This window comes from Mesoplodon mirus (assembly GCF_964341445.2).
Source record: "Mesoplodon mirus genome assembly, chromosome: 4".
Taxonomy (NCBI): Eukaryota; Metazoa; Chordata; class Mammalia; order Artiodactyla; family Ziphiidae; genus Mesoplodon; species Mesoplodon mirus.
The window spans coordinates 120,284,408-120,296,779 of record NC_138979.1 but is presented as its reverse complement, the minus strand read 5'-3'; the positions used below and the strand labels follow the sequence as shown (position 1 = coordinate 120,296,779).

General features: G+C 42.6%; 1 protein-coding gene across 1 annotated transcript in view; it reads left to right on the top strand.

Moving 5' to 3' along the window:
- The first annotated feature begins 1,936 nt into the window (after positions 1-1,936).
- The window catches only part of PRKD1 (protein kinase D1), a 344,329-nt gene continuing 333,893 nt past the window's right edge, over positions 1,937-12,372 (top strand). Inside the window, exon 1 of the mRNA XM_082618918.1 lies at positions 1,937-2,444. Within this exon, the coding sequence (XP_082475044.1) occupies positions 2,187-2,444 (258 nt within the window). The 5' untranslated portion in view covers positions 1,937-2,186. The remainder of the gene's footprint in view (positions 2,445-12,372) is intronic.

Here is a 12,372-nt window from a genome sequence, read left to right as displayed (position 1 = left end):
TTCTGACATTAAAAAAAAAACCCTCGGGCCTCCCTGGTGGCGCAGTGGTTGAGAGTCCGCCTGCCGATGCAGGGGATACGGGTTCGTGCCCCGGTCTGGGAGGATCCCATATGCCGCGGAGCGGCTGGGCCCGTGAGCCATGGCCGCCGAGCCTGCGCATCTGGAGCCTGTGCTCCACAACGGGGGAGGCCACAACAGTGAGAGGCCCGCGTACCGAAAAAAAAAAAAAAAAAAAAAACAAAAACCTCAGAGAATTCCAAAGGGCATTCATTGCATTAAGAATAATTCCACTATTCTCCTAGCTTAGCTGAATCTGGTACATTAAGGAAATTACACTCTACCATGGATGAAGCGAATCACTTTTTAAGTAAGTTAGGAGGGAAACTGCCAACACACATGTAGACCTTCTCAGACCATCAAATCCAGAGAGAAAAAATTCAGGTCTCTTCTAGAGCAGTGAATGACACAATGTTTTTGGGGACACTCAAGACTCCATTACTGACCCTGGGAACGAGGCTCAAAGAGAAAATCACCTTGCAATGTCATGTCCTGGGTCAGAAACAGAGGTCAAGACATAAATAAACAAATATTATAAACAAACAAAAAATGCAACTGAGTGCAAAATAAAATATGCATATTCGTTTGCGTGTGTGTGTGTGTGTGTGTGTGTGCGCGCGCTTGTGCTGTATAAGGGGAAGGACTAGGTAAGTGGAGAAGTGGGCTACATAATTTACCTGGCCCAATGCAAAATGAAAAAAAAAATTATTACGCATTCCAAGATGGTGACAGGCAGCAGATCGAGGCCCTGTGCACCTACCTGCACAGTTACACACCCTGCGCAGTGTGTGAAGCACGCCCAGGTGGGAGGAGAAGATGAGAGTTCATCTCCAAACACCCCCCCCCACCTCCCCACCCCCGCCAAAACTACAACAACAAAGGCGACAACAAGAAACAGCTATCAAAACTAAAGCAGATGGTGCCCAACATTGACGGTGGCGCTAGTGATGGCGGTGGCGTCTGAGAGCATCACTCCTAAAAAGCAGACTTTAGAGTGATGGCAAAGAAAAGAAAACGGTTTCTGAGGCTCCCGAAGTAGAAACATCAGACACAAAGAATAAGGTAAAGGGAAAAAGGCCACATCAGACCTTCCTCCTTTCTTTATGTAGACAGTGCCTTCTCTTTCAAAATCCTGATTTCAGTGACTTGTGTTTGGTCTGGTGCCTTGGTAGCTGCGGTGGAGCGTGTGGGATTGGGGATCAGGGTGTGTCAGAGTCAAAAAAGGTAGAGACAGGTTTAAATACATTTCCGTGGATTGGCTTCCTACCCTCTTTAGCAACAAACCCAAGGGCTCCTAAAAGGAGCCGGGATGTACGTAGGTTCCCAGGGACCCTCTATTTTCATCCTCCCTCGACACTCCGAAGGTAAGACCCACGGAGAACCGCAGGGCTGGGCATTCTTGGGTCCAGCACAGGTCACCTCACTGGTAGAAGTGCGTAGTCCTCGGACATTTGGAAGAGGTGGCGGGGACTATGGGGACCGTGAAGCTCGCGGTCCGGGGCAGCGGGTCGCAGGAGGTGCGCCCCGTCCCCTCCGTCGGCAGTCGGGAAGCCGGGCCAGCGGAGAGCGGAGTCCGGGAGGGGAGGGTCGGACCACGCCCGCGGAGGCGGCCCCGGGCCCTGCCGCTCGGTCCTGCCCCGGCCTGGGGAGGCTTAGGCCCCGGGAACCTCGGGCGGAGGGGGCGGCGACCGGGAACCCTGCGGCCACTGCGGCCGCACGGCTGCGGCTCTTGCGGCTCCGGTGCCTGCCGGGTGGTGGCTCCGCAGTGCCCGCCCCCAGCTCCCCTTCCCCGCCCCTCGCGCCCCCTTCCCCGCCCCCGCCCGGCGTCCTGGCCTCGCTGACCCGCCGCCCCGTCCCTCCGCGCGCGCCGCGGCTGCTGCTCCTCCGCGCGGCGGCACCTCCCCCGCGCGCCGCCCGCGCTCCCGGCGGCGCAATCCTCCCGCCTCGGCCATTTTCCCTCCACCCCCTCCCCTCCTGAACCTCATCCCCTCGCCCTCCCCCCGCGCGGGGACTTTTCCGGAAAGTTTTTATTTTCCGCCTCGACTCTTGAAGAAAGAAGCTCCCGGCTCGGCGGCAGCAAAACTTTTCAGCTGTCCGGACCCGCGGCCCTCGGCGCGCCCGGCCGAGCGATGAGCGCCCCTCCGGTCCTGCGGCCGCCCAGCCCGCTGCTGCCCGTGGCGGCGGCGGCAGCGGCCGCCGCGCTGGTCCCAGGGTCGGGGCCGGGGCCCGCGCCGTTCCTGGCTCCCGTCGCGGCCCCGGCCGGGGGCATCTCGTTCCATCTGCAGATCGGTCTGAGCCGCGAGCCGGTGCTGCTGCTGCAGGACTCGTCCGGGGACTACAGCCTGGCGCACGTCCGCGAGATGGCTTGCTCCATCGTCGACCAGAAGGTAAGGCGCCGCGCGGCTCCGAGCCCGGCGCCTCCCAGCCGCGCAGGGGGCGCTGCCAGCCCGGCCGCCCCCTCGCCGCGCCAACTTTCCGGCTCCGGGGCCTCGCCCGGGAGCCAGCCTCGCCGGCGCGCTGGAAGGGTCTGGCACCCGCCGAGGTTGGACGCCCGCATCCGCGACACTGCGCTCCCTGTTGTCCAGTTCTCCCCTTGCCCCATCCTCTTGTATTCCCGATTTCTCTACAGTCTGCATCCTCCTCACGCATTCCCATCCCTTTCAGGACATTTCCAGGTATCTTGCTCTTTTCGGGTCGCGCCTCTCCCTTCCCCTTAAGACTTCCCGGCTCTCCCCTCTCTTCCTTCTGCACCCTGGACCAGCACATTCCTGGCGCCGGAATCCTCCTTCCTGCACTAGAGTTCCCCCGGGGACACGCTCAGCACGATTTCAGCACCCCTCCCTTCCCCTTCAGGCCCCTCTCCCAGCTCAGATTGATGCTGAGGAGTTCCTGGAATGATCTGGAGAGGAGGAATTTCTCACCTGTCACATAAGCTTTGAAGAGAGAATGATTGACTTGGCCAGCTGTGAAAACAACTGACCAGACCACAACTACCAACCTCCTTGTGGTCTTTTATTCCCAACCTTATGTGAACATGGGAGCAAATTTTTCAACGATAAATCTGAAAGTTGCAGCCTTCTTGATTTTGATTCCCAGCGTACTGATAGTGGAGCGTTGAAGCGGGGACACAGATATGTAGATGGTAGGGGTACTGTCCAGGAGCACCCGAGGCTGGCTGTGCCCTTAAGTTTGAGGCTGTGGGACTCTGGACAGCGGCCACCAAAGGCAGAGTTGAAAAAGGGCCATTATCCTGGACCAGGCCACCCGAAGAGGAGACCTAACCTGCCTACCAATGTTTATAGTGCAATTCTGAATTTCAGGTTGTGTCTGTAGCCATCCAGAGGGATGTTGCATGGAAGGGGGTGATAAGAGTATAAAGGAAAGGGGGCCATGGCGCCACTCTTCTTAGTATAAACAGCAAGTGTTTAGGGGTGGAGACAGAGGTCTCTAAAGGTGCTGAATTTCAACCCCTGGAGGACTGACTAGTACTTGCCTTATAAAGAACACTTGAATAATCATGAAAGCTTTCCTTAAACTATTTGGAACAGAATTTGCTAAACCTGCCTGTTGCAAATTGTGGCACTGAGCCCAGGAATATTAGGAAAAGCCCCAGGGAAAAAATCACTAATCTAAAAGTTGTGAAAGTTCTGGAGGCCAGACTAAGGTAACAGTGAGTGCCAGGAATTTTTGTTTATTGAACGTAGTGACATTTTGTAATACATGTTACTCTTAATTTTTTGCAACTTCCACAAAAATTAGACAAATTTTGTCTAATTCTGCTGCAACTCATATCATATGACTTATCATCATCAGTATCGTAGAGTGTCTGTTGCAGGTGAAAAGGAGCATTCTCCTAGGTACTGAAAGCCTTCCCTTAATGGCAGTTGTAGTCTACAACAATTTTCACTGCGGTGCAATCCAGTTAATTAAAGGACAATACTGAATAAGCATATAAGCAAGGTAAATTAAAATTTCTTTAAAAAGCTAATGTAACTGTATAGAATTTTAATTGAAAGCAAGTGATAGAGTTACAGGTAATATTAAGTTAATATGGACAGACTGTTTTTGACCAGCTTTAAAACACACACACACATACATATACACACACTTTGATGGAGTTTAGGATGTGGAGAAACATGTATGGTTCAAGAGGTTCACAACTGGAAATTGATTAGAGAGCGAATTCTTATCTCAGTAGCTACCAAGAGGGATGCTATATGGAGGGGGTGATATGCGTGCAGAGGAGAGAGGCAGCAAGCACCTGTGGAACACAGTGGACCTGAGGGTAGTGGCTAGGATATCTAGAGAAAGTAAAACTGTGAAAAGGCCTTGCAACAAAGATGAACTCAGATTACTAGGAGTCTCTGTAATCGCCTACATAGAGATATCAAACCAAGGACATCTGAGAGATGGATTTGCTGTGTGGAATATGTTTTAGAATGCCAAGAATTTTATGGCAGAAGGAAAATTGGAGTTCATGAGCTAATGGAGTCCTGAGCCAAAGCTCTTGAGGAGAGACCTGGAGAAATACTGGAAAAGGAAAATCATCAGCCCTGGTGACTGAGATATAGGGGGAACCCCTTCCTTCTATATTTACTCTAGTAGTTCTGTCCCGAAGAGTTTGAAATGTTTGACTGCTTGGGATAGCCGGAATAAAGATCTCACTTACACTTTTTTTTTAAGGTTATGGCAAAGGGAGAGTTAGATTTAGAGATGTGGGTTTGACAGTTATTTATGTACAGGATACTGTAAATAAGTATTTACTGGATTGTGGGTCTAAATGGGAAAATTTTCATCTATTTATCTGTCTTCTGTCATCTATCTTGAGATACAATTATGGCCCCAAAAAGATTAAGAGGGCTGAGTATCCATCACAGGATAGCAGAGATCACTTTGTTTTGTGACAGTAGAAATGGAGGAGGGGTCACTGTGGAGTTAAGGAAGTAGGAGGAGGTCCTTTGTCCCTCATTTCAGGTTCTCTTGAAGTACTTTTTCAAGATACTAACTCTGAGGAAGGATGACAGGAGAGAAAAAGAGAGAGGAAGGGAGAGAGGGAAGGAAATGGATGTTTTAGGAGACTGCTGGGAGTTTGAAGTCATTTATAATTTACTATGTAGAATGGAGTCATGTTTAGCTCACAGCAGAATTCTCCAGATTTTCTGAGCCCTCCACATTCACTGTGTTACAGCGTGTAAAGAGGGTTTTCATATGATATGTTTGAGAGTTTCCTAAATACTAACAGAGATCAGACTAGCTTAAATCTTTGGAAGTATTAGCTGACAGTTCAGTTTATATCAGCAACATCCATGGGACATTTACTGTGGGATGAGTGCTTGAGGTGTATAGAGCTAAATAAGAGAAGTCCTGTCCCTGAGAAACAATCTTGAAGTTATTATTGTTATTATTTAGAATTTAGAGTATAGTTTTCTTTTTAATTATATAGGTTTGAAAAGTGACAGACATATGATTGTACTTGAAAATTTTTGATGGTAATTGATCAAAAATATTCTTATTTTAAAATAAATGTACCCTAGGTATGTACTGAATTATATAGCTAAAGAATTTTTTAAATTATTCTTTAAGTTTAATTTTTATTTTATATTGTAGTATAGTTGATTTACAATATTGTGTTAGTTTCATGTATATAGAAAAGTGATTCAGTTATTTTATTTTATTTTTTTTAATATGTTGGGGGGTAGGAGTTTATTAATTAATTAATTTATTTTTGCTGTGTTGGGTCTTCATTTCTGTGCGAGGGCTTTCTCTAGTTGTGGCAAGCGGGGGCCACTCTTCATCGCGGTGCGCGGGTCTCTCACTATCGCGGCCTCTCTTGTTGCGGAGAACAGGCTCCAGACGCGCAGGCTCAGCAGTTGTGGCTCACGGGCCCAGTTGCTCCGTGGCATGTGGGATCCTCCCAGACCGGGGCTCGAACCCGTGTCCCCTGTATTAGCAGGCAGATTCTCAACCACTGCGTCACCAGGGAAGCCCGATTCAGTTATTTTAAAAAATATTTTAGTTTCGATGAAAAATCTAGTGTTGCATTTCTGTATGTAACAATTTATGAATGTAGAGATAGAACTAATTCCTTCTTTTTTTAAAGATTAGCTTAAGGTTTTATTTATATTATGCTTATTTCTTTACTTTGCAAGCATGTAAACTTGAAGCCTGGTTGTATGTAAAGACATGTATCATGTTAGTTAGTACACATGATTATTATTTTCTGGAGGGTAAAAAAATAATAATAACAGTAGTTGACTTCACTTTGAAACATTGTTACTTTCTACTATCAAAAGAACCTTGAATATATAGACTAAGAAGGAATTGTTTTCAAATAAGGAACAGTATTTCAAAGGAAGAATTACTTTAGTTTCATAGTACATCATCTATGTGTCTACACACACACACACACACACACACACACACACACGTTTTTAAAACAAGCAGTATTAATTTAGGGATGTGGGATGCAATTAATATGACTATCCATTCATTTTGCCTGTTATCTTATTAGAAAGACGACTCATATTTCCCTTTTGGATTTACTTAAATGGAGTAATAACATCTATAAGACTCCTGGCATAGTTTCACTTTGCATAGTCGTTTATCTGACCACAGAAACTAAAGAGTGAGATTTTATAGAAGATAGCTCACTAAAGGAATAACAAAGGTTAGTGCCTTTGTTTGAGAGCAACTGTGCTCTGCTTATAGTTGTTTTGCTTTCTTAATTGTAAATTGTTTTTCTAACACTTGTAGTGTCACTTTAATTTTTATTGTTAATTTTAGCGATTCTACTTCTACACAGATTGAGGAAACTGGAAGTAAATAGCTGCTTGATGAGGCCAGCATATGTGGACCAACAAAATCCTTTTAAGCTAATAGGTGTTTGGGTCTTAGGTATATTTTTTAATTTATATTTTATATTTGTCATCATTATATGTTTATTGATTTCTGATTTAATGATGAAGTATAGAATGTGTCAGTTCATTAAGCAATTCTTAAAGTAATATAATGCTTTAATACTGCATATCTAAAATTTTGTTTTCAAGTTTAGTTAATAGGATTATATTTTGATATACAAGTAATGCCTATGTAATATATATCTAATATATACATACATCTGTAGTATATTATCTAAATATTTGTGTTTTGAAGCATAATTTCGAAAGCCTAATTATTCATAGCCTCCAGATGCTGAAGTATTGTTTTATATTTTGCATTGTAGGCTGCAAAAAGTGGGGCCTTGTTATATATCTCATAATCCAAAAGAGAAACTCTGCTTTATGATTTTTCTATCAATACACAGAACTAAAAACCTTTTCTTATCGGTGTATACTGTTTAACAGTTTTCCCAAGGAAATACCATTTGAGTAAGCCTTCCAGACTTAGGGCTGGGAAGAATTGGACAAATATGTGAATTACTTTAGACCTTTAGATTCAGGATTAAGATAAATTTGAAGGAATTTTCTGCAGCAACTATAGTGTGTGTGTATGTGAGAGTGGAGGTTGAGAGTAGGGAGTGGAGCTGGAAAACTATTAATGAAGTTTGAAAATTTGTCCCATACTTCATGACTGAATTGCTCTGTATCACCGGACTCCTGTCATAATTATTAAGGGAGATTTAAAACTTTATTTTGCCAATTATTATTACGCTTTTTTTTTTGACAAGATGATTGTATGTAGGTCTTCACTATTTTTGCATAAATGACTTTTTTTTTTTTTTTTTTTTTTTTTTTTTTTTTTTTGCGGTACACGGGCCTCTCACTGTTGTGGCCTCTCCCTCCGCGGAGCACAGGCTCCGGACGCGCAGGCTCAGCGGCCACGGCTCACGGGCCCAGCCGCTCCGCGGCATATGGGATCCTCCCAGACCGGGGCTCAAACCCGCGTCCCCTGCATCGGCAGGCAGACTCTCAACCACTGCGCCACCAGGGAAGCCCGACTTTTTTTTTTAACACCTTTATTGGATTATAATTGCTTTACAATGTTGTATTGGTTTCTGCTATATAACAAAGTCAATCGGCTATATGTAGACATATATCCCTTTATCCCCGCCCTCTTGCACCTCCTTACCACCTTCCCCATAAATGACTTTTAATGACCTTACTAGACAATACAAACAAATTTATAATCCTATGAATGTATGGTGGTCACTTATCTAAGATTACTTTGAAGATTAAAGATAATATGTGTAAAGGATTAAATATACTGCCTGGTAGATAGGTGGATAATAAATAGGATTATTGATGTGTGAGGCTTTTGAATTAGCATACTATTTTGTTAACAAATGTATATTCTATTATCTAATTCTTATCTCAATATAAAATTAAAATTGTATTAAAAAGCAATATAGCTGTAAGATCAAGGTAACACTTTTTTTTCTGCCCTCTATAATAGAGCAAATCTTAGGAGTAGTTGCATTTTGATACTGCCTCTGAAATCCAACCTCAGAATTCCTCAAGGAGTAATTTGATTATTGCTAAATGAAAAACACATATGTTGATGAAGTAAAGCATCTTTTTATTGCATTTTATTATTTTTGACAAGAAGTTGATTTAATTGCTTTTCAGTTTCAAGTGGCATTCCAGTGATATTTCAGTTGATAAAAAAAGGGACATAAAATAGGTAATTGTGCAACATTTGGCAACGTAATGATTCTCAGATATGGTCCTCAGGACTGAAATCAAAAGTTCCTTTGCAGATCAACCCTTGATGTGAGGAGGAAGGCACTTGGAAATGACTTACGGAGATCACATTTTGCTGCGGTGCTAGCATATAGAGCATTATATTAAAATATAATGTGTTTGGTTGTGCACATGCAGAAGTGTTATATTGGGATGAGAGGCGATTTTACTGGGAAACGATTGAGACAACAGTTTGGCTAAGCCAATCACAGTCTTTTTCCAGATCTTTTCACTAACTACCACTTACCACTCATGGGAGTCCATGCTCCTTTAAGACAACAACAATCAGTAATTATTCATCCATCTTTTAAAGAAGAAAAGTGGAATGGATAATTACATTAAACCTGTGTGTGTGTGTCTGTGTGTGTGTGGTGTGTGTGTGTTTGTATTAGATTGGAATCATTGAATAAAGCTCTCAAGCTATAGTGAGAAACTAGTATAATCAAGATAGCAAAGCCTGGACTCAGATTGGATTAGAAGTGAATAAAATACAGTTCCATTGGAGTTGATCATAACATGAGAATTCTTTGTTTTATTTTTATATTTGTTTGTGTTTTTTCTGTGTGTTGAGGATAGCTAATGCTTTTGACCTCTGACCTCTGATAGTCACCTTGGTTCACCTGAAAGCTCTAAACCCAAATGTGAAAATAGAGGTTGAAAATATAGGGTGTTTTTAAAGATAGTGCTCATCTTTTAATTTCCCCACTATTATTCTAGAGAGGTTTTGAAAATGAGATTTCAGTTTCTTAAATCTTTCCTTGGTGTTGGAATGTGTTAGAACAACAAGAAAAATAATGCATCAATTTTTCTCTTTCTTCTGATAGCATTTAGATACAGAGAAAATGGTTATTTTGCTCACAGACATTAAAAATTCTTTTCACATTTTCTACAAGAATATGTGAAATTTCTCCCAGGAATTCCTCTGATACTGTCAAACAAATATTTTTGTACCATTAAAAATCGATAATGACAGCACTGCTTGATGTTGCTTGGCAGCAGAGAAACCCACATTATACTGTTTCTTATTCTGTCTTTCTAGTCTCACAGAAAATAGATAATTAAATAAATAAAGCCTTTAATTACATGGCCACTATGGCCATTATGGAATATCATACAATTTATATAGTTATAAAGGTAAGAGTTGGGATAAAAATCTTACATATTGAGATACAATTATGCTGGTCCAAATTTATAATTTCCTATATAGAAGTTTCTTCCCAAGTTGCAAAAAGGTTTATTTGGCTAAAGCTAGACAGTTGATACAGCCGCTAAGCAGTGTTGGCAAATATGAAGATTAGATTTTTAAATATGCAATCATGCACAAATTTTGTCCAGCTTCTTTTACTGAAAAGAAAAAAAGTTATGTACCCTTCACTGCTTCACTGGATTTTATTCTGACTAGGCCACTGATGGATGAGGAATTTGTTGAATTTAGTCACAATTTCAAAAATTTCGGAATGCCTCTCTCCCTGTCTGCAGCCACTTTTTTTTCACATATATGTTATGAAATGAATGAAAAGTATGAATGTGATAATGAAAATTTGAGCCACAAGCAGCTGTGGCTTTCACCATTGTTAAAAGCAGAAAAGAGTTGAGGGGAATAGTGGGGACAAGAGGGGTGGCAGTTAAGCTTTGGTGATGGCTTTGAATCCATGGTGGCTGAGTAGACTTGAGTAGGCTACCGTGCGCGAGGCCGGGGGGATTTTGAGACTAGTGGCACCTTCGGACAGTGAAGGAGAATAACAGTAAAGCTCTGACCTCTTATGGATTGAATTAGCAGGAATGGTCCCACCAAGTAAAGCCTGCATAGCAATCGGGAGAGGTATGGAAGTGGCTTTTTACAAACAGAGTTGGTCCTCTTGGGAGGTTTTCAGAGTGCCACAGACGGGAGGTTCAAAGAGCAACCCCACAAGGATTTGACTGTGAGAGTTTCAGGAGGAGCTTGTCCTGGGAGCCTTGGACCCTGCTCTACAAGGTTCTCGGGCCTCATGGTAACAGTGACCTGCAAAGGGGAGCCTACAGAGCAACACCTTCCTGTCAGTGGCTCTGTGTGCCTGTCTGTGTCTTGGCTTCTTTGCGTTTGTCACGTCTGATTTTCCCAGTAGCCCTTTGTGATAGTCATTTTCTCTCCATTTTAAGGATGAGGGAGCTAAATAAGGGTCAGAGAGGTTAAATCGTTCACCCCAGATCACATAGCTGCTAAGTAAAAAGCAAAACCATAGAATTCTTTCTTCCCTTCACTGTAGGTAACCCTAAGAACAAGGAGGGCTGGGAGGGCCATAGGTCTATATACAGAGTTTGGAATTATCAAATTGAGGGGGAGGGGAAATGTTAAACTCCCTTATGTTGGGTGAAATTTATTTAAAAACACTTCAGCTTTGACAGTGATATTATTTCTGTTAGTTTAAATTATTCCTTAATCTGGAAGACTTCCCTTATGCCAGATTCACATCCCAGTTAGTGGTCAGCTGGGATTCTAACCACTTTGGAGGCCACCACTGCATGGCTTCTTTGATCTGTGGCAAGATACCTACCCCAGGTATTGATAATTAGCATAAGGGACATTAAATATGGACTCTCACTGGGGATATTAGGGCCATTTAGAGATATGTGATTGCCTAAAGTATTTTAGAGACGTGCATCACCCTTGAGGAGTCATATGAACTGTAATGTATCTACTTGTTAATATGTTGGGTTTTATTAAAATAAATATCTGTGTGGCAGGATCTGGTATTTGCTTTCAGCCAGTCGTCACCCATCTTTAAATTTCCAGACACCACTGTTATTTATCCAGAGACGTTAATTACCTTATGTGATTAAATTTCCTGTGTTGGTTCACAACACTTCCTTCCAAGGAAATATGGACACAGAGGTGTATTGGAAGAAGTGATTATGTTAAGAACGTGTATTGATTAGTGTGGCTCAAGATTAGTGTATGTAAAGAATTTTAGGTACCTGTGAAAATCAGTGAATCATTTCTTCTTGAATAGTATATTGATTCTGAGCAGATTTTGAGAAAGTAATTAAGGTTCTTAAGAAAAGTGCCTGTCAGTGGTTGCTTTTCATTTGAGAAGTATTTGGATTGCCTGTATGCATATGCTAAGGATTATGCTTTTCAAATATGTTTCCTATTTTTATAAATTTTATGTATTTGTTTGTTTGCTTGTTTTTGGTCAATTATAAATTAGTCCCCACCCTAAGGTAAACTTAGTCTCACTTGTGCATAATCTATTACAAGCCATGTGGAATTTTTCTTTCCACTTTAATAGTGCTAACCAGTCTGGATTGTGAATTGTCTTGTGTTCCTTTGCATTGTATGTGTACAGGACTAAGGCCAACACTTACCATGTAGACTAATTGTACTGTTTTTACAAAAACGTAGTTGTATATATAGGTAGACATGATTTGATTTAAAGTATTATCATAACTCAGTTAGTTATATCCCAAGGGCTCCTGCCCTGAATGACCATTGGGAAGCCTACAGTAAAGTAGTTACTCAGCCCTAATAGATTAGAAAGGTACCTGAAATATTGCCTCTTTCTGATATATTTGGAACTTTGGAGCTTTAGTACAATGGACAGGTTACATAGAGAATTATTTATTTATTTATTTATTTTTTTTGCGGCACGCGGGCCTC